Source organism: Styela clava, chromosome 12, assembly GCF_964204865.1.
Source record: "Styela clava chromosome 12, kaStyClav1.hap1.2, whole genome shotgun sequence".
Lineage (NCBI taxonomy): Eukaryota > Metazoa > Chordata > Ascidiacea > Stolidobranchia > Styelidae > Styela > Styela clava.
The window spans coordinates 8,138,093-8,158,070 of NC_135261.1; the positions used below are offsets into that span (position 1 = coordinate 8,138,093).

Genomic DNA, 19,978 nt, shown 5'->3' on the forward strand with positions numbered 1-19,978 from the left:
TTTAATTTCCACCACCATACAATAAGTCCATCAAATAATATATATAATATAAATTCACCGGAAAAAATATAGTAAAGAATTTGATGAAAGTAAGACAGTAACAAGTAATAAATACTAAATGATGCAAATACAGAAATTACTTTTGACTGAGAGATATAGTATGGAAATGTACTGCCTGTTTTGGTGACATAGAATGAAAAACACAATTGTAAAGTTAATAATAATATAAATTCTCCCAAAAAATATTCACTTCAGAAGTGCGAGCAAAAGTAAATATTATATTATATAATTATATGTAATTTCACTCTGTTCTATAAAAAATAAGGGTATTGTTCATCGAACCAATGAACATCGTATATTGATAACATCCGCAAAGCCCAACATATGCGGTGATTACATATTGTTATCATCGGCGTAAAAACAACTGTCGGGAACTTCAGGAGAACGCGAAGGCGATAACAAAATTGTTTTCATTTCCGTTATCCCCGCTAATTACCGTTAAACAACGTTGATCAATTAATATTCTGATAGTGTAAAACATTCTCTCAATTAGTCAGTAATAACTGTTTGAAAAGAATAAATTAATAACCGTGTAATAAATATTATATTTCCGTTATGATTTTAATGTAGCAATTTTGTAAACTCGTTTTTGGAAATTGAATACATAAACTTTCAAGGTGAAATTTACGTTTTTTTTAAATGTATTCTGAAAGACCCATATTTATTTTATCTCTGATTTTTACAAACTATGGAATTATTAATATATCACATGTTAGACTAGGATTATTTTGAACAATCTGCAGAAAGAAACACCCAATTTACATCCTGGGTAACATTTACCAATTTAATTTACAGAGTGTCGACAAAGTTGGGGCACTGGTGATGTACATTTGAAGTTAGTGTTGAAAGAAGTAGAATTAACAAAACAGACGCATACTTGAGTTATAATTCAAATATGTCATGTGTTTTTGCTATTTTGCAAGAATTGTACTATATCAACTTATATATTATTGCCTATTCTTAATTTCTAAATCTACAAAAAATAATATTTCCTCATCAACTAATAAAAAAATTAAAATTAAGTATACTTCAACAAAAATGAGCATTTTAGCTCTTCAAAGAAATAGCACATATCCAATATCTTCTGCATTTACTTTATGAAAATTCGAGTATCCAATCAGCCTTAAGTTGCAAGTCTTTCGAACTTGAAGAGACTTGTTTGGCAATAGTTTTTTAGTTTTTCTCACTTACTATAAGTTATTTCGTTTGAAAATTTAGGCGCTGTCATATGTTTCCACGAATGTGTGAGATATCGTGCTAATAATGTTTCTCCTAGCAACTGCCAAAATCGTATGTTTTCACAGTTTTGCGTCACCATAGGCTTTCAATACCGAGAGATGAGTTTAATTCATAGCACCCTAAGCTCAAGCAGCTGCGATTTATGTCGCTGCTATTCGCAGAGTAAAATTTTACAGTTGGTGAAATTCCATGGAAAAAAACAAAACAATGACAGTGCACCGTACGGAATTATGACAGTTACGCTTACATCTTTTAGTTTCATCTACCCGAATCTTTGATCTCTTGCTTTCAAATAAAATACCAGTAGAATTTCTTATTTTCGATTTGTATGTTCATCATTGATACAGAAACTTGTTGAGAAGTTACTGAATTTACCTCACTCAGTTACAGAAATTGTCAACAAAGTCCATTACTAGTCCACGGTGTTCACCCAATTGGAGTAAAAAAAGAGACCCCAGATCATTTCAAATATAACATTTTCTACATCAATGCAATGTAACCTGAACTGACATTTATTTTATTACAAATAGTAATAGTAATATTACTCCGAAAATCTAAACACAAACAGAGTATTAAAGTTAAAGACAGAAGGCAGTGGTTTGTTACAACACGACAAACTCACATTATAAACCTGTGTGTAAGTATGACTGTTTTACAGCAACATCCTAATTTCAACTTGTATTATGTGAATTGGGATTTAGCTCTTTTGTTGCTTTGAATTCCCAGCGTCATCTTATTCAAGAATCCTGGAACAGTACAGTACAGGAACGAATAATAGACAGTTTGTCACATTATCCCACAACAAATATCCTGAATATTTGAGTTGAAATCTCTCATCTTGCGTAGAGTCTGCCTCGATACAGCAAATATCACACAAATACAGCAAATTTTAATCAATGGAATAATTAGAATTCCATTGTAGGGACATTGGATATATTAGGATCTACTTTCTGTATTCTCCAAAAATATTGGTCCCATTTTGTATAATTTTTAAATGAATTGAAATATGTCATTTTTACTTTAGAGAAAATTTTTGCATATTGGCCAATATCTTTATTTAGATAAATGTTGCATGCCGCCCAAGTGCGAACGAATGTATCTTGATACCACCCACAGTTTTACTACGTCAGATAACCGCTGTATTGGGCGGTTGAATAGGAGATGCCGACACGTTATCTTGCATCTGTACGAAAGAGCGAAAGTGTGAAGAAGAACAATAGCGGACGACAATACAATAATTCAGCCACCGATAAAAAGTTGCGCGCGATACAAAAGCTACGGAACCAAAGAGGAAATCAGTCATTATAGAATTGTCAGCTTAGTAAAAGGTTCTATATTTTGTTACACCGATTCTCTGCCAGAATATTATTATATTGAATTATAGTTTGAACGCATTTGGTCAGTATTGAAAGAAGAAACATTAAGTTAAAGGTTTCTTACAATGTCGGCTTTCCCAATGCCAGATGTCTCAAGCACTTGGGGCTACCATCCAGGAGCTACATCGACGAGCGTATCAGGATATCCAGGAAGCAACGCTACACTGCCTATGCATTTTAACGGGTATTCATATATGGGAGCAACACCTTTAACACAGCAGCCACGGAGGCATTTTCCCAATGCAACACCAGTTTTGGGAAATTATATTGGAAATCCAACAGAAAACGACCTATCGTTAGATCCATACGTTTCAAAGTTTTCACCAACTACACAATGGCAAATGACTGGTGAGATTTCTATTTTTTTAATAATGTTAAGTCTTGAAACAGCAACTGTAAAATCTTAGAGGATTAGTAAAAATATAAATTGCCAAAATTGAAAAATTGCTAGTTTCAATATCATGTTTTATCATAAAACCCACGCTCAATACGTCTGGAAAAGAATATCTTGGCCCAATGTATCGATGGAGATTTCATAGAAAGATATTCTTTTTGTCTAGTATGGCCAATTTTGTTATAGCGCAAGTGACAAACTTAAGTAATGGCCTAATAAATCATATTAATATTTATTACTATCTTTCGGATATTGTATGTTTGTTTTACAATGAAAGTTTTAATTAGCAAAAAGATAACATAATTATTTATTGTTCAATTAAATTTGTTCCCACAGGTAAAACATACACGGGAGATAATGATCATTATTCACCGCAAGATAACATCGATAACAATAAGAACTTTTACGACTCTCCGGTTAATAATGGACAATTAATGGAATTACCGGATCCAAAAATGCAAGTGCAGTTATGTGACAGAGAATTGTGGGACCAGTTTTCAAAAGCTGGAACAGAAATGATTGTTACTAAAACCGGAAGGTATGGTTACTCACATTGAATTTGGTGTACTGATGAAATATTAAGCATATATTCTGATAATTTGAAAATCACAGGCAATAAAAGTCTGATACATAATAAATTAAATATCTCATACTTAACACCCTGTATGTGATTTAATTTTTTCGATCAGAATGCTCGTACATGTTTTCAAATAGATATTTAGAGTTATAATAATCACACATCAGCTACTTACGCATAATGTAACCAGGAAAACTGCAAAGCATTGAAACTGCATTTTGATCATTGAATGAACAATCGCGAAGAGTATCGTTGAATGTAATCCCATACATTTTATAAAGCTCTGTTTTTTAATTATGACTTTATCTTCTCTTTCAGACGAATGTTTCCTGGCTACAGAATTAAACTCTCAGGGTTAGACCGAGACGCAAAATACTGTGTTATGATGGATATTGTTAATGTGGACGACCACCGATATAAGTTCCAGGTAAGCAATATATTAACAACATTATTGTAAATAGCGAGCTTTTGTATTGATATAGATTTGAAAAATCCCCATTTTATCTTGACAGCATGGTGAATGGACAATTGCGGGAAGGGGAGAACCACATCTTCCGCAGAGATTTTTTCTTCATCCTGACTCTCCAGCAACAGGTGCAAAATGGATGAGTGAAATTGTGTCTTTCCATAAAGTGAAACTCACGAATTCAGTAGGAAGAGACGTGGATGGCAAAGTGAGTAAAACATTCAGTTTCTTTATTTTTTTTTGTGACTAAGATTTTTACTTTTTTCACATTGAGATTGATTTCGTGTTATAAAGAATCAAAACTATATTTTTCTCTATTTTTCTATATTTATGACTTTCTCAAGCAAATTCTATTTAAATCCTCTAAATCAACCAACTTTTAAAATAATGAATTTTACAAATGTTTATACATCATTTTCAGATTGTCCTGAATTCAATGCATCGATATCAACCTCGTATACATATTGTTCGCACCAATGATCCTACAAGAGTTCACATGCAACGATTATGTACGTTCGCATTTCCCCAAACAGTTTTCATCACAGTTACTGCATATCAAAATCCAGAGGTAATATTTTATATATAGCAGTATTTTCAAATTCTTACTTTTGATCTCCAATTCAGAGAACACTGTTTGTAATTCCCTTCACCAAAGTTACTAGGATCATACGACTGCTTATTTTAAATTACCCATGTCATGTTTCCATTGTTTCTGCTGTATGAAAGTTGTGTAACGACATAAATAAAAGTAAAATGAGGAGGAGAGGAAATGATAAACGGGAAAATACCAATGAAGACTTATTGTTAAACTTTATATTATAATTTTATAGGTAACAAAGTTGAAAATTGACAATAACCCATTTGCAAAAGGCTTTCGTGAAGATGGCGCAAGAGCGAAGAAACCAAGAACGTCGCAGAATCAGTTTAATAACGAATTTCATCAAGTAACACCTTACGCAGAATCAAAAAGGCCTGCTTATGAAATGCATTACAGACAAACACCTTTGCAGCATACCCCGGTTATGGGAAATCCTATTTCTCGATTGGGTTTTGACAATGGCGCATCTCCAGAGCTAAACAAACTGAGGTCGCACAACAATGGCTTTTCTCAATATAGCGGGACAAGTTTTTCAGAAGACTACAATTCAAATGCACATACCAGCTACGGCCAAAGTGTTTCTAATTCCACATTTCCAGACTATTGGAAGACACTTAAATCGGATCAGAACTGTTACGGTTCCTCAGAACTTTATTCACAGCCGGGGCAAAATATGCAAATGAATCAAAATCACCATACAACAGTTATACTAGCTAACAATCTGTCAATATCCCAAGGTACGCCAGGAGCACAAGGTGCGAGTAGTTTGCCGCATTTCAGCCTTTCACCAGACAATAATACAATATACAAATCCAGTACACAACACACAGATCTGAGGACAGGATCCCCGCAAAATTTTGACGATATATTGGAAGAATCTGTTCATAGCATCACACCATGTCAAAGCAAAGGCCAGGACAAAGTTACTCGTTCTTCTGATAGCGGGATTGGTTCTTCGCCATCTACCATGTCCGATGACGACAATTCACAAGCGCCAACTATAGCTATGAACAACAGTGTACATTCAGAGGCCAGGGATATTGGAGAAATGCCCAAAGCGCGCACAGAAATAACAGAAGAGCACGATAGTAATAAAAGTTTCGAAGACCTGCTGACTCAGTCACCACAAAACATTCAAAACCTTCAAGTTGTTAATCCACTCACCGAAGAGAATTTGCTAACAAATGATTCTTCAAACGATTCGGCATCTACTCATCACGACAACTCATTCCCAACAACGGCTTATGTTCCTGAAAGCCAGCAAAGTCAATTTGGAAACCCAGAAGCTATTTTTGCTTTTTCACAAGATACGTTTCATCGTTCTTTCACATCAGAATCGAACGGAACAGATGATGCCATAAACTGGGAAACAGGACTTGTTAAGATGTAATTTTGATAGAAACAGTCAAACACTTACCAATTGGTCGTATACTGGGCGATCAACTTTTTGCCAATGTTATTTATCTGTATATACTGATTTTACTTCACTGTCTTTTATTTTGAAAATAAAATTTCGAACCGATAACCGGCCAGTTTGTTTATGGAGAGTGACGTCAGGTCCAGTCACTTGGAATCGGCATCGCTAATTGCGCATTTATGACGATGATTGGCTGGCCATATGACGTATTTTGTGACTGTGACAGTTTTAGGTTTAAGTTTCTGTGCAAAAATGAAAAGTGATCCGGATTCATGAAAAGAATAGCTAGAAAAATGCTTTGCCAAATTATTATCTGTAGTAAATTCAAAAATGCATTAGAACACAGTTTTTTTTATGATAGATTACGGACGCAATCACGCAACACTTCATCAGCATTTTGTGCTAACTAGATCAAGATGCGATGCACATTTATATCGAACACACGATGAATCCAAATAAAATGGAAAATATCTCCATGGAATTTCGTAACAAATTTATTAAATTGCCTATTTTTTTACGACCTGATATAAAATTAATAACTGGCACACTTTCCGCCAGCAACTGTTGTTGTGAGAAATGTGGAAGTCGTTAAATCACACGGATATTAGTTTATAATGCGGCATGTCGGTGACCCCTTGTTGTTTTGTTTCAATATTAATAAAATATAAATAACGACATTTTTTAATATTTACGTGGGAAGTAAATTTACCTCAGCGGTTACTTGAAACATTACTTCATGCATTACTTAAAAACCTTAGTTGCATGCCAACATGAGGTCAAAATCAACGAACACCATATGTTATCATGGCTTGACTTTGAATCGTTTGTTATCAACATAACGTTATATACATATTTGGGTGAAAAAATGGTAGTTGAGCCTACTTCTTGTACTAATATTAATGATATATTTTTTTACAGATCTGTGTATACTAATCATATATATATATAACATATCGTATAACAGAGGTGTGCAACCTGCGACCAGCGGGCCAAATGTGGCCCACGAAAATAAGTTGTGCGGCCCGCGGAGAAGTGCCAATTTTGAATGGTGTGCGGCCCGCGAAACGAGGTTTTGATTCAGTTCAATCTGGTACATGCGAGTAATTCCAATCCCTTTTGCGTTACCCGATTTCTATTTAATATCTATGCCTATGACGTTACAACGCCGTAACAGCTAGTTTGTGCGAAGCGAACAACGCATTTCGTGAGACCAATAACTTAAATTTATGGGCCTGCAACTACTAGAAAGTCTATGTGGTGCTGCCCGCGGTGTCACCCAGTTATTTGTATTGGGCTCTCATGTATTAAAGGTTGCACACCCCTGTTGTACAACCGTCTTGTTTTAGCAATGCGATTTTTAATCAGGATGTAAAGAATATTTGGTACTCCTTAAGTATGCGCACCAAGATGTCGCATAACCTGAACCCTAACCTGGTACACAACCTAAGTTCAGGTTGTGCGCCATCTTGGTGCGCATATTTCAGGAGGTCCTATTATTTTTAGCAGCATTTTCGTAAACAGAATAAAAATATTGAATTTGGAATGCTTCGATTTAACCTTATATTGAAACGTACATTTTAAGGTTAATGAATTTATAGCAGTTTGTATGTCACAACCTTAAACCTCTTATGTTTTTATTGCAGCTATTTTTCAGTTAAAACATAAACATATCCAATGTTATTATTTTTTCCGCGTCGTATATTGACGCAGAGTGGATCGTTTCTGTATTGTTGAATTAAACTTGCTTCTGTTATTTCGCAATCAGTTAAAGCAATGTCCGCATAATATGTTGCATTTTTTGCAAATTGCTTTTTCCATAATCTGCTGCCTGAGAGAAACGAAATAATTTTAATATATTGAAAGCAAGAGAGCAATGCCCAAGTAAATGGACACGAAAGTACAATAACTACCTCGATGTCAGGAAAATCGCAGTTAAAATGTAAAAAAACTATAACGTTTATGGGTCTTGGCATAAATTATTTATAAAAAGATTCTTAATATGGGGTAAAATATCAAACTTTACAGCCAGGGACGTGCAACCTGTGGCCAAATGGGGCCAAGGAAAAGTTGTGCGGCCCGGAGCAGTGCCGATTTTAAATGGCGTGCGGCCAGTAAAACAATTTTTTAATTTTATTTAATCTGATATGTGCCAGTAATTCGAATTCTTTTTCGCAAAACTTAGATACCTGAGTCTAATTTATTATCTATGCCTTTGACGTTACAATGACATGCCCTCGCAGCTGGCTTGTGCAAAGCTAACAACGCATGTCATTGAATCAATAACGAAATTTTTGTGCCTGTCGCTACTAGCCTATGGTAAATAAAGCTGCGGCCCGCGGTTCATCTGATTATTTGTACGTGGTTCTCCTGTATTAAAGGTTGCACACCCTGCCTTACAGTATTCAGAGAGAATTCAGCGGAATTTAAAGACGTAGCTTCCTAGCGATTGCGTCCATCTTTAAGTACTTAACATTAGGAATTGATTGACCCATTAATTACGAAGAGAAGCGATTTTTCCAATCACCACAACAAAAATTAAAAGCAAGCCGGTAGGCGCCCAGGATCTCCGCTGATAACTTTTTCCCCGGCGGAGGGTATCGTTCTCGGAATTTTCAGTATTTTTACCTGGCATAGTGTAACATATATATCTGCTATCCACAGTCCACGAATATCCGATATAAAATCGTTTTCCCTGATTTCGAGCTGATTCTATCTTATCCTGCAACTGATTAGGTTCACACTGATATATAGATCTACATTCCGTACATGAATGAGCTTCAAATGTTGGAAAATATGTCGGAAGTTTCCGAATTGCGTCTAGTAATCTATATGAATATATAAGAATTAAAAACATGAGTACGGATGTCAGAGTGCCACCTATTGGCAAAGAGAAATCGAGAACTACCACAAGTAAACCTCGTCTTATAAATATACCCAGAGTGTGTCCTATGCGTATTACGATAAATGGAACTTTTTCCAGTGACAATTTAGCAAGAAAATTTTTCAGCAAAAGAAGGCCTCACTCGAAATTTTTTTACGACCTATTTGTATGGTATGACGATCGAAGGTAACTTAAACGGTGCCAATTTGGTATGCGTTCAAACTCATAAAGTCATTCTTATAGAATTCAGTTTCTGTCCCTAGCAAAATCACTTAGATTGCATACCAATGTAGCACCACATAAACTTCACAGTGGATTATGTATCCAGAATGATTGTATTTGGCGGCCGCGCGCTCCAGTATCTGCGAGGTTGTGGATAATAAGCAATATTGCAAATTTGGCTAAAAATGGACTGATGTTGCGTGTATTGACCAGATAGATATAATTCTTTGAATTATCGTGGTCCATTTCTCCTTCAAGACCAATTTGATAAGCAGTAACGACCTAAGCAAGTATGCAAGACTGTCAAGTGAATAAATCAAATGCTGCTCACCTCGTTCGTAGCATTTTTTATCATGTTTGAAGGCTTTTGCTTAAAAATACCTACATCTAACTTTAACATCAATTTCTTCTTTCATAGTTGCATAGAGTTGTATTTATTTCAAGGCCTAGTAGTCCTCCAAATTCACCATTTATTATCACATGATTTCAGTAATTTTGTGACCTTCTGACCTGAATTGTATTTGTTTTATCTTGATCTTCTGTGATGTCATAAATCACTGTTAGTTATAATATGCTTTCGTATTCGAGTATATGACAAACACGAAAGTTGTAGGCTACTTTACCAGAGTAACAATTCAAATATAATATTTTGGTACTTCTATTCACTCATTAACATACTATCTATGCGCCATGATTTAAAACAGTTTATGACATTTCTTCCGAAAATAAAATTATTGTTGGTGATATATTATTTAATAAACAGTGTTTATATATTTCCACATTTGATGAAAAGCTGGTGTCTCGACGGGTTATCATCAAGATACCTAGACGAGTTGCTATGAACAAATGAAGACCCGGGACTTACAGAAACACAGTTTTTATTAGGTAATGCATGAAGCATAAGAGTAAAGTAAAATATAATTGTACAGTCTTACATTGGGGGGAATTCCGTATTGACAATAGCACGATGTACTCGCAACAAATACACATGAACGGGAAAAATTCCAATATATCTGCTTTTGTTGAACACGAAATGGACTTATGGTTCGTTTTGGTATTTGTTGTTGTTCTTCTTCATGTTGTTACAAGTTACCTTATGAAAAAATGCGCGTTTTCCATTCACTAATGGACCAATTGCTTTAAAATTTCGAGTGGTTGAAGAATGTATTTTCCGCTAGAAGACTTTAATTTATTCTTCATTTTTCTATGAATCCTTTGAGTTCTGCTTTTCATCCAAAATTACTTTATATTCTAGAAAGTTTCATGGCCACAAAATGCTTACAACAAAGTTGTCATTGGCGCGAGTTGATTTATCTTTAGCTCGCTACAGATATTCAGTCTTCAAAGTATCAGTTTCCGTATCATTCACTTGAGCATCATTTCCGGATGATGCTGTGATGCATGTCATAACCCTGTACAAAAATTCACATTCTCTACTCAAGCCGTAGGGCTTTACTGTTACAGCCGATAAGTCAGACTGCGGAGAAATGGAGATACCGGTTATAAATATTGCAAAAATACTTTCTTTGAGATCGGAAAACGAATCCAATATCGGGTATTCCGATTCAGTAAAAGTAGGTGAAAAATTAGTCAAATCATTTTCAACTCATGGATTTGCATTAGTCGAAAATCACGGAATTCCTAAAGAAAATATTGATGAAATTCGCTCTTTATCTTACAAGTTTTTCGCATGTGACTTGGATTATAAAATGAAGTTTCTCTCTAAAAGTGGAACCACGTTATGTTATGATCCGGTTGGAAGTCAATTTGCTACACCTGGACGACCTTTTGATTATCATGAATGCTTTCGTGTGCCGTCATGTGCTTATGATTGCGACTGGCCAAATATTAAGGAACTGAAAACAAAATGTCAACAATTTGAAAAAGTGTGTAACAAGTTGCTTCTTCGTCTGCTCACATCTATTGGTCAAGGAATGGGTTTGAAAGATTCTCAATTATTCCTCAGGTATCACAAAAAAATTGGACACAGTACCAATACGACCAGACTAAAATTTGTTCATTACCCTCCAATACCTGATGACGTTGTAATTCAAGAATACCAGCTTCGAGTTGGGGAACATACTGATATCGGCTCCCTGACCATTTTATTTCCGGACGGTGTTGGTGGCCTACAGATAAAAAGAAGGGATGGAAGTTTTATGGATGTACCTTACATTCCTGGAACCGCCATTGTCAACGTTGGTGACATGCTACAGTACTGTAGTGGAAAGAGATTGAAGTCCACCGTCCATCGAGTAGTCATACCAGAAGAAACAACTAATCGAGCAATCTCCAAACTGACAGTTGGATATTTCGGTTGCATGGACAATGAGGCCGAGCTCAGAAAAGTGGAATTCAACGATGCGGAACTCGACAGTGAAACCACGAAATCGATGGATTTCATCAAAGCGGGTGATTTCTTCAACAAGCGATTCAACGGTTTTGTGAACTACGAATAATTGGGTTCTACAGCTAAGAGAGATGCAAAAATGCAGATTGATCAGGACTTTTGTATTCGTGTGATGCACTCACTACTCTATAAATCCATCCAAAATACGTGAACTATAACTTTCTTTGATTTTTGAGCTCAAGAAAGCTTTGCAACTTCAGATCCCTACTACTTTTTTAAGGGGTTTCAAAGTTTTTTAAAGAAGGATTAGCAATTTTTTACGAAAAATTAAAATTTTAACAAACATATACTCGTGAATGGAAAAAAAATAATTTCTGTTGTTCAACAAAATTTAATTATCATAAACAGCCTACAGAAAAGTTGTCATTGTCGCGAGTTGTTCGTTATAAATTTTTAGTCATACAACATTTCATTATCAATCACTTAGACATCATTTCCGGAAGAATTTGTAACGCAAACAACGTATCAATTATGATGTTGCTACTGTATAAGATAGGCCATAGTACAAATTCTACTTTTAGAGACTTTCCGCCCGACCTCGAAATAGAAATACTAGACTTAGACTGATTTTGGAGAATTATCAATTCAAATATTGCATGAAGTCTTGTTGATTTCTTCGTCATTGGATTCAATGGCTATGTGTACTGTGAATAATTGTGTTTTTGATTAATGTTTGACTGATTTTATCTGAAACTAATTTAGGATGTAGTCAGAAATGTAGATTGGTCACGACATTTATATTCCTTTGATGTACCTACCCCTTGATATCCATTTAAAATTTGTGAACTATAACTTGCATTGATTTTCGAGTTTAAAAACGACTTCCAGCGATTTCAAACCGCCATTTATATATTCAAAAAAAGCGAAAGTGGTTCAGGAGAGAATCAGTAGGCTAATCGGTACCAATTTTTTATGTAAAGAAACAAGCTGAAATGTTATTGAATAAATAGATTCAAAAGCCAATGCCGCATTGGTAATCATCCATTAGCCCATGAGGCAATTGGACTGATAAAAATTCAGTATAATTAGTAATTAGGCGTGAATCACTGATACTGATTGGATGGTGACCGTACATTTGAACCCATGTACATTTGAACCCATGCGTATATCCACGGGTTCAATCTATATGCGGGTGCTAAAACCCATGGGTTAGGGTTAGTATGGGTTCAACTATCCGTGAAACAAAAAAAATTCCATAGGTGCAATAGCATACAGGTGCAATTGTCATGGGTTCAAATGTACGTGGGTTCAAATGTAATGGAAACTGATTGGATAAAAAGGGACTATTCTTGTTTACTAATAAGAATTGATTGTCTCAAACCGTTCATGAAAACTAGCATTTTAGCACGACATGCTAACTGGACAGCAGTCTTAGACAAATAAGTTTTTTCACGCTGCACTACACTACTTTGATTGATATTCATTTTATGGATGACAACACCCTCACACGTCACAACTCTCAGAGTTTTTCAAGTAATTGGCCAAATTAATCATTTTAAACCTCGGACCACATTTGCGCAAAATTTCAGGCTTCGTCTTAGCGTGCATATACGTTCGACAGCCTCTGGTTATGATTCCTTTGTGACGCTTCGATTACTTTCTTCGCCCTCATATTGCAAACGTGAAAAAAACGGAAACTAACTGGCGGCTAACTGAACCATCATACAACGATTTTGCGGCATTTGCAGGGAGACACAAATTCGCGCGTCATTTTCAACACTATTTTGGCCACTTTTTCGTGGGCGATTTACCGATAGGTCGACGTTTTTGGCGTGACTATTACCAATCCTTCCTCCAGCGCAGGGCTGCTCAACTGGCGGACCGCGGTCCGAATACGGACATTTTAAGTATTTGATTCGGACCTCATCTCAATTCTATATTTTAAAGCACTGCCCTGTTAAGTTAGGATATGTATAGATTTTCTTCCATTAAATTCCTTTTTTTTTTCAATATTTTTGGAACTTATGTTAATTATTTGCTCATATTGACAATTATAAGAAAAAAAAACTGTGACGACTGTGACGCCGTAACATTTAGAATGGCGTTGTCTGGATCAAAGTGGTCTGGATTAGCGAACAACCACTAGCCGGAAACTACCGGTGCGTTTTAAGTTTTTGCATTCACCCAGTTTTTCGTGAATCGGTTTTCTGTTTACTTTCTAATCTCAATGTTGAACGCACTGAAAAATAAATATGGAGGCGCCACGTACAATATTATGTTCTGGAAAGACCAGATCCCAATAATTCTAAAGTTTTGTATAGGGATTTTCGGCGAAAATAGTTGAGTAGCCCTGACTAGCGAACCAATCAAGATTGCGCGTTGTATAGCTTGGAGAACTTCGACAGAAAAGTCTCTGCAGAGCTTCTATAAGATGTCATTAGTACTATTAGCCGTTGTACATGCCTTTGGAGTTAAACCCTTGAAAGCAGGGGTGCACAACCTTTCTGCTATTGGCGGCCACATTGCATTTATTTGTATTCAATACGGCCACCAGGGGTTTGATGAGCGTTTTTTGCTTTTATGACGTCATAACCGCGTATTCGACCCATGCGAGGTGCAGTCTGCACAATTATGAAGTATGTAGGACTACTTGGAAGTATAATATTCGCATTATAAACGGATTTTTTTTATTTCGGGGGACCTATTCTTGAGCAGATACATTGTAGCAAGTTGCATAATGGTTGCACAATTTTGAAAAAAAATCGAAAGTCGGATAAGGGGGAGGGGTGGTCTTCCCCACTTTCTTGTCCCCAAGAGTATAATAAAATGTCAAATATTTTAATGAATTTATTGGACACGTAGTGGATCGTTTCAATATTATGTTGATCTTGTTGTTTGATACAGAATACCACACCTAGTGGAAATATTAAAAAACCGCTTTTCTCTTCGAATACTGGACCAATTGCTTTGAAAATTTCAGTGGTTGAAGATGAAATTTTTCCCCAGAAGGCTATTACTTTTACTCATTTTAAATATTTCTGTTAGCTCTGAGAGATCTGTTTTTGTTTGCTATGACGTCATTAAACGTTCTGCGGGCATCGGACGCCATTTTGTGTCCTACTAGTCTGTACTGCTTCGCTTGGTGTGAATATATTTGTAGACTGACGGCACGGTAAACCGTACTGCGAACAGACGTGTCCATATATTTGGGCGTAGCTCTCTTGTTCTATACAAGTTTGCAAAGCATAACCGCCAAATCCTCTATTCTGAACTTTTATTTTGTTTATAGGATTTTGTAGGTGTACGGCCGCACTATTTTTTCACGACGGCCGCAGGTTGTGCACCGTTGCTTGAAATGCATGAATAAGCGTCGTATTGAAAAACAAATTGACACACCTCCAAAATTTTGGACTGGCTCCATCCTTGCCTATGAAGACTCTCTATAGCAGTGGTTGTCAAATTTTTTGAGCCGCGCCCCTATTTAGAATTTATCAAGTATTTATCCCAGGGCAGAGGAAAGTCGGTAAGCCGGCTTAACCATATGGCGAACCACGGCCTCTCGTCCGGTTACCATTTCATGTCGGGTATGGGATAAGTTACAGTAGTTATTTGTTTTCGGAGGCATGGACACAAATAGGTAGAATATTTTTGAAGTCACATATTATCGGAAGATGGTTTAAATATATGATGTAAATTTCTTTTTAACAATGATCCAAAGAGAAGTTGATAAGCGTGAACTATTCTTGGTGAACATTTGTTTCACATGGAAAGTGACTCGGCAGTGTTGCGCATCGTGCTAAGCGTTAGGAAGCTGGTATTGATTACATTTCGTCTCATAATATTTAGAATCCATTCTCTTGCTAAAGTGAGCCAAATCATCAAAGGATAGAAATTGATGTTTAAAACATTGCAGACATTCAGTCAGACTTAGAATGTGAATTCATAGGCTCAAATCTTATTCCTATTATTAAGAGAATACTCAGATTAAAAATCTGTATTTATTTTCATGATACAGAATTGTATCGAAACTTGTACAAATTTTTATCTGCACCTCCACTGAATATAATGTCATCATTACTCCAATCCAAACACATAACTTTATCTTGGTGTGCATTCACATCAAAAAGTGGAGTTTGCGGACTTCGTATATCCCATAATTTAACTGTATAATCGAGAGATCCAGACACTAGTTGATATTGATTACTGGGTGACCACTTTACACAGGTGATCCATCCAGTATGTGAAGTTAGATTACATTTAATTAAAGATCCTTTAGAGAATATTTCATCTTTTCCTCGTGGATCCCAAATTCTGATATGCCGATCCGAACTTCCGGTCGCAAGTAGATTACTATGAAAAGAGTAGTCACATGCTAAGAATACTTTTGCTCCACGCAAGTTTAATTTTTCTTTACCCTCATTTATGTCCCAAACATTGATTGTATGATCCCAAGACACACTGCATAAATCGGAAGATGATAACCATACAAGTGATGACACTGCTTCTCGGTGACCTGCTAATGTCGATTTTGGAACTCTAGTAACACCACGCTGCTCTATACGCTGACGTTTTTTCTTGTTTCTTGCTTTTCGAAAATCTTCTGGCTCATTTGAGTCATCTTGTGGAACAGGAGATGTCGACCATAATTTTATTGAACTGTCCCACGAACCGGTAGCAAAGGCTTCCATTTCAGGATGAACTGACACGCAATCAACACTTTTAGAATGCCCCCGGCAGCAAAATAAAGGTTTTATAGTTTCTTCACCTTTTTCCCATTGCCATAAAATGGCACTTTGGTCCTGGGATGAGCTTATCAAATAAGCAGTCTTATCATTATTGACACGATTTACCCATGATACTGCCTTTACAGGTTCTGTATGACCGAAACCATATATACAAGGTTTTGAACTATCCATATTCCAAATTGATACAGTGCAATCATACGATCCTGTCAAAATGAATTCTTTTGTACTTTGTACACTGCTAATCCAATCATCCTGTGTAAATTGATCTTCTGGTTTCGGACTTTCTTGTTTCAAAATGTATTCAATTTCCACAACCTTTTCTGTCGATATACCTTTATTCTCGATGTATTGGTTAAGTGGAATTCTCAAAAACTCTCCATTCACAAGAAAATCAAATTCCATATTTTGATATTCATTTTCATCATCTATCGCATCTTTGACTCCTTCCTTCAAAACTTTATTTACGAGATTTGTTAATTCTGTAACAGTTACTTCTCCCGGCAGTTCAAACATGGTATCTGCAATCTTATATTTCTCATCCTGAGTTACAAGCTTAGCTTGAATATGATCCGCCATATTGTTAGGTATCTTTTAAAACAAAATATTATTAACACATTATTACATAAAGAGTACATGTGAATGAGGCTCTTTGACACACGATTTACGTTCGTTCATTCACTGAATATGCAGAAAAAATGTGAATCACATCATAAAAAATATTGTTTTTTATACAGTGATTTCATGCGTCCACCCCAAACGCTCTATAGATACATTGATATCTGGATATGCAAGACATATTGTTTTATTTCTGGTTCAGCATTGCCAAGCAAATTAATACACCCCAGGCAGCCGGGATAAATGGTGGACAAGAGGCTTGTACCTGTGATCATGAAAATGTGATGTTAACATAGTTAATTACAACGCTTCATCCTTTGCATTAGAATATAATAAGAAACATGAATTATTCAACATTGGCCTATGTCTGTATGTATTACATATAATCGGATGAAGGCAACCAAACCCAAAATAATGGGTCTCGTGTAGTTTCATACCATAACTAACTTGTAAAGATTTTTGGGGTCTGGTATAGTTTAGTACAACATGTACTTCTAGTTGACCTGGCTCAACAATTTTTGCATATGTCAATCCTAACCCCCAACTGACTACGTCACCGAAAAATTACGTCATTTCGACGTCACAGTGGCGTAATAAGGCCCTCCGAAGCCAGTCTGGATTTCAGGGCCTTTTCGAACGAGAAATCGGGCGTGCAATCAGAAATTCCCGCGTGCAAATAAGAATTTCTGGCGTGCAAAACAACTGCGCCCGCTAAACTGATTTCGAACTAAGATGCCTCTCAATACATCCGCGTAAAAATAAGTTGGATCATAGCAAAAATGGACGTTTGACCTTTGACCCCAAAACATCATTTCTATATTTTGTCACTAATTTTGAGAGTGTTTGTGCGACTTTAGATACCGGTACTGTTCAGTACATCCGTGTAAAATTATTGTATTAAAAATGCGCTGAATCAGAGCCATAACTGCCCAGCGTCGGTGAGGAGGCGATTTTTCTCACGGGATTCCTATCATTCAACACGATATGGTGATTTTTGCTTCGCATTTTTCGATCAGGCCAAATCTTGCAAGAAAGTATTAGTCGACAATTGTAAAGTTATAATTTTTTGGCATCTTTATATTACTAGATTATTGATTTAAAAACTATTTAAACCGATTTACATTGGTGAGCAATTGCAAATTTTCGGCGTGCAAAATTGAATTCGCTCGCGTGCATTTTTGTGGAGCGCTAGCGCCCTCGGGCGTGCATCTGCCATGAAATCCAGTCTGGCACCAAAGTACAGAAGTATGTGGATGGTCGTTTAAAACGCGCAGACGATCACCCGAAATCGAGCAAGCAATTTCTCTCGTTTTCTCGCCACAACAATCACTATAGGAGAGAGATCGCCGGCTTTAGCAAGTTCGTTATCGGCGGCGCAGATGTCATTTCGGGCGATCGTAATTATACTTTGGCAATCTCTATGACGTGATGGTGACGCCGTAGTGACGTAATTTTTGGATGGCATAGTCAGGTGGGGGTTAGGAATAGCATATGCAAAATTCGTTATGCTACGCCCACCGGAAGTACTTGTGGTACTAAACTATACTAGACCCCAAAATACTACCGGTACCGTAATTGGTATGCAGGTAATGTACCGGTACGGTACCGGTACCCGGTCATTTATTTTGGTTCTCTGACATAAACAATACAAAAAGTAAACAGACAAAACAAAATGCAGAGATACCTGAGAGACTGGCATAACTTAAAAAGCGTACAATGTACGTGCCCGCCCACCAAAAAAGATGAAAACAAACACAGAAAAACGCGATTTGCAATCGGGCAGTACTTTGAAAGCAATTTAACAAAAACAGCAATTGAAGCAATTGAACAATTGAAGTAAATAATTGAATGCAATAAACTTCTACCTTTTAAATTAAAATAGTGCTTTTCCTACAAAACATGGAATAAACCATTTTGCCTGCCTACGCCTTACGAAAGTCTGCACACGTGCTAGTTGTAGTAGTTCGATTAACTTCAAAGTGACGGACAATGAAAACTAAAATACAGTGGTGTATGGAGTCGAGCATGCTTCTAATGGACGTTTTTGGATACAAAATAGAACTGTGGATTGTTTTGTTCTTGGACACGAAATGGACCTATGGTCATGAATCGTTTTGTTGTTATATCATTTGTTTTGGAATATTCATTGGTTAAAGATTGGGTACTTCTGCAGTATGCGACAGGAGCACCAAAGTTTGTATTTTTCGCTAAAAGGTTATTACTTTTATTTATTTCGAAACTTTTTGTGGGCTCCATGGGATTCGATCAATGCTGAGTTTGTATTTTTCGCTAGAAGGCTATTGCGTTTATTTATTTCCAAAAATTGTATGAAATTTATGATTTGTTTTTGTGTGCGATGAATTCATCAAAATTAAAAATTCCCATCTTGTGGCGGTTCCGCGTTCGTATAACAGCAAAGCGAATTCGTTGAAGACCCCGGTACTTGTAGTCTTTTGTAACCGGTATGTTAGTCGTTGTTTGTAACAGATGGCATAACCGTACTACTTCATGTCCATATATTTGTGCATTGCTCTTTTGTATCTCAACATAGTATAATTTGACAACAAAAAAGTAGAAACTACTGAAAATTTAACAAAAGTATAATTTAGTGTTTAATCTAAACTAAAAACTCGGCTCCACGGTATGATGCATCGCGCTAAGCGTTAGAAATACGCTCGCCACCACTCTAATTATCTTGCGTGGGTTCGAATAAACAAGAGCTGGATATTTCAATGAAATAGAAAATGTCAGATTTACCTGTATCCAGCTCTGTGTAAATATCTCATCCCAACCCCACCGCAATTTAAAAAAAATGACTAACTCAAATTGTACAAGGACAAGAAAATGGCAAAATCATCGCTGTTGAAAGTGGGATTGATAATTACTCCTCATTCTTATTCCTATCTACAAACTAATAACTATACGGCGTCTTAAACACCTATTTGGAAACCCAGCGACAAGCAATTTTTATATCTAATTTGACGAAGTTTATTTAGCGCCGGCCTGGTCTGTTGAAATGGTCGAATCGGTCTCTATAT

At 36.2% G+C, this 19,978-nt stretch overlaps 4 protein-coding genes across 5 annotated transcripts; 2 read left to right on the plus strand and 2 right to left on the minus strand.

Moving 5' to 3' along the window:
• Positions 1 to 2,579: 2,579 nt before the first annotated feature.
• On the plus strand, positions 2,580 to 6,235 carry LOC120329612 (T-box-containing protein 2-like). The gene is made up of 6 exons (XM_039396322.2): positions 2,580 to 3,023; positions 3,406 to 3,607; positions 3,965 to 4,073; positions 4,159 to 4,320; positions 4,534 to 4,680; positions 4,943 to 6,235. The coding sequence occupies exons 1-6, from the start codon at positions 2,741 to 2,743 to the stop codon at positions 6,098 to 6,100; spliced, it is 2,061 nt and encodes a 686-aa protein (XP_039252256.2). The 5' UTR covers positions 2,580 to 2,740; the 3' UTR covers positions 6,101 to 6,235.
• A 1,495-nt stretch (positions 6,236 to 7,730) lies between these two features.
• LOC120330124 (uncharacterized) lies at positions 7,731 to 9,744 on the minus strand. Its single transcript, XM_039396963.2, has 3 exons — positions 9,562 to 9,744; positions 8,753 to 8,952; positions 7,731 to 7,955 (listed from the first exon to the last, which is right to left on the minus strand). The coding sequence occupies exons 1-3, from the start codon at positions 9,573 to 9,575 to the stop codon at positions 7,771 to 7,773; spliced, it is 399 nt and encodes a 132-aa protein (XP_039252897.1). The 5' UTR covers positions 9,576 to 9,744; the 3' UTR covers positions 7,731 to 7,770.
• A 909-nt stretch (positions 9,745 to 10,653) lies between these two features.
• LOC120329883 (uncharacterized) lies at positions 10,654 to 12,886 on the plus strand. The gene has a single exon (XM_039396675.2). The coding sequence runs from the start codon at positions 10,718 to 10,720 to the stop codon at positions 11,687 to 11,689; it is 972 nt and encodes a 323-aa protein (XP_039252609.2). The 5' UTR covers positions 10,654 to 10,717; the 3' UTR covers positions 11,690 to 12,886.
• Positions 12,887 to 15,564: 2,678 nt separating this feature from the next.
• LOC120330107 (ribosome biogenesis protein wdr12-like) lies at positions 15,565 to 19,049 on the minus strand. 2 transcript variants are annotated; one of them, XM_039396935.2, is made up of 2 exons: positions 18,806 to 19,049; positions 15,565 to 16,913 (listed from the first exon to the last, which is right to left on the minus strand). In XM_039396935.2, exon 2 carries the CDS (start codon positions 16,899 to 16,901, stop codon positions 15,585 to 15,587), a length of 1,317 nt encoding a protein of 438 aa, XP_039252869.2. In that variant the 5' UTR covers positions 16,902 to 16,913; positions 18,806 to 19,049; the 3' UTR covers positions 15,565 to 15,584. The 2 variants fall into 2 exon arrangements, with proteins under 2 accessions (XP_039252869.2, XP_077974896.1); XM_078118770.1 differs by lacking the exon at positions 18,806 to 19,049 and adding an exon at positions 18,625 to 18,654.
• Between the last annotated feature and the right edge of the window lie 929 nt (positions 19,050 to 19,978).

Excerpts from the sequence above, each read along its gene's own strand:
- LOC120329612 (XM_039396322.2), top strand. The coding sequence starts at position 2,741 with ATGTCGGCTTTCCCAATGCCAGATGTCTCAAGCACTTGGGGCTACCAT. Across the intron at positions 3,024-3,405 it reads TACACAATGGCAAATGACTG|GTAAAACATACACGGGAGAT; the intron begins GTGAGATTTCTA and ends TTGTTCCCACAG. Across the intron at positions 3,608-3,964 it reads ATTGTTACTAAAACCGGAAG|ACGAATGTTTCCTGGCTACA; the intron begins GTATGGTTACTC and ends CTTCTCTTTCAG.
- LOC120330124 (XM_039396963.2), bottom strand. Across the intron at positions 7,956-8,752 it reads TATATGTTACACTATGCCAG|GCAGCAGATTATGGAAAAAG; the intron begins GTAAAAATACTG and ends CGTTTCTCTCAG.
- LOC120329883 (XM_039396675.2), top strand. The coding sequence starts at position 10,718 with ATGGAGATACCGGTTATAAATATTGCAAAAATACTTTCTTTGAGATCG.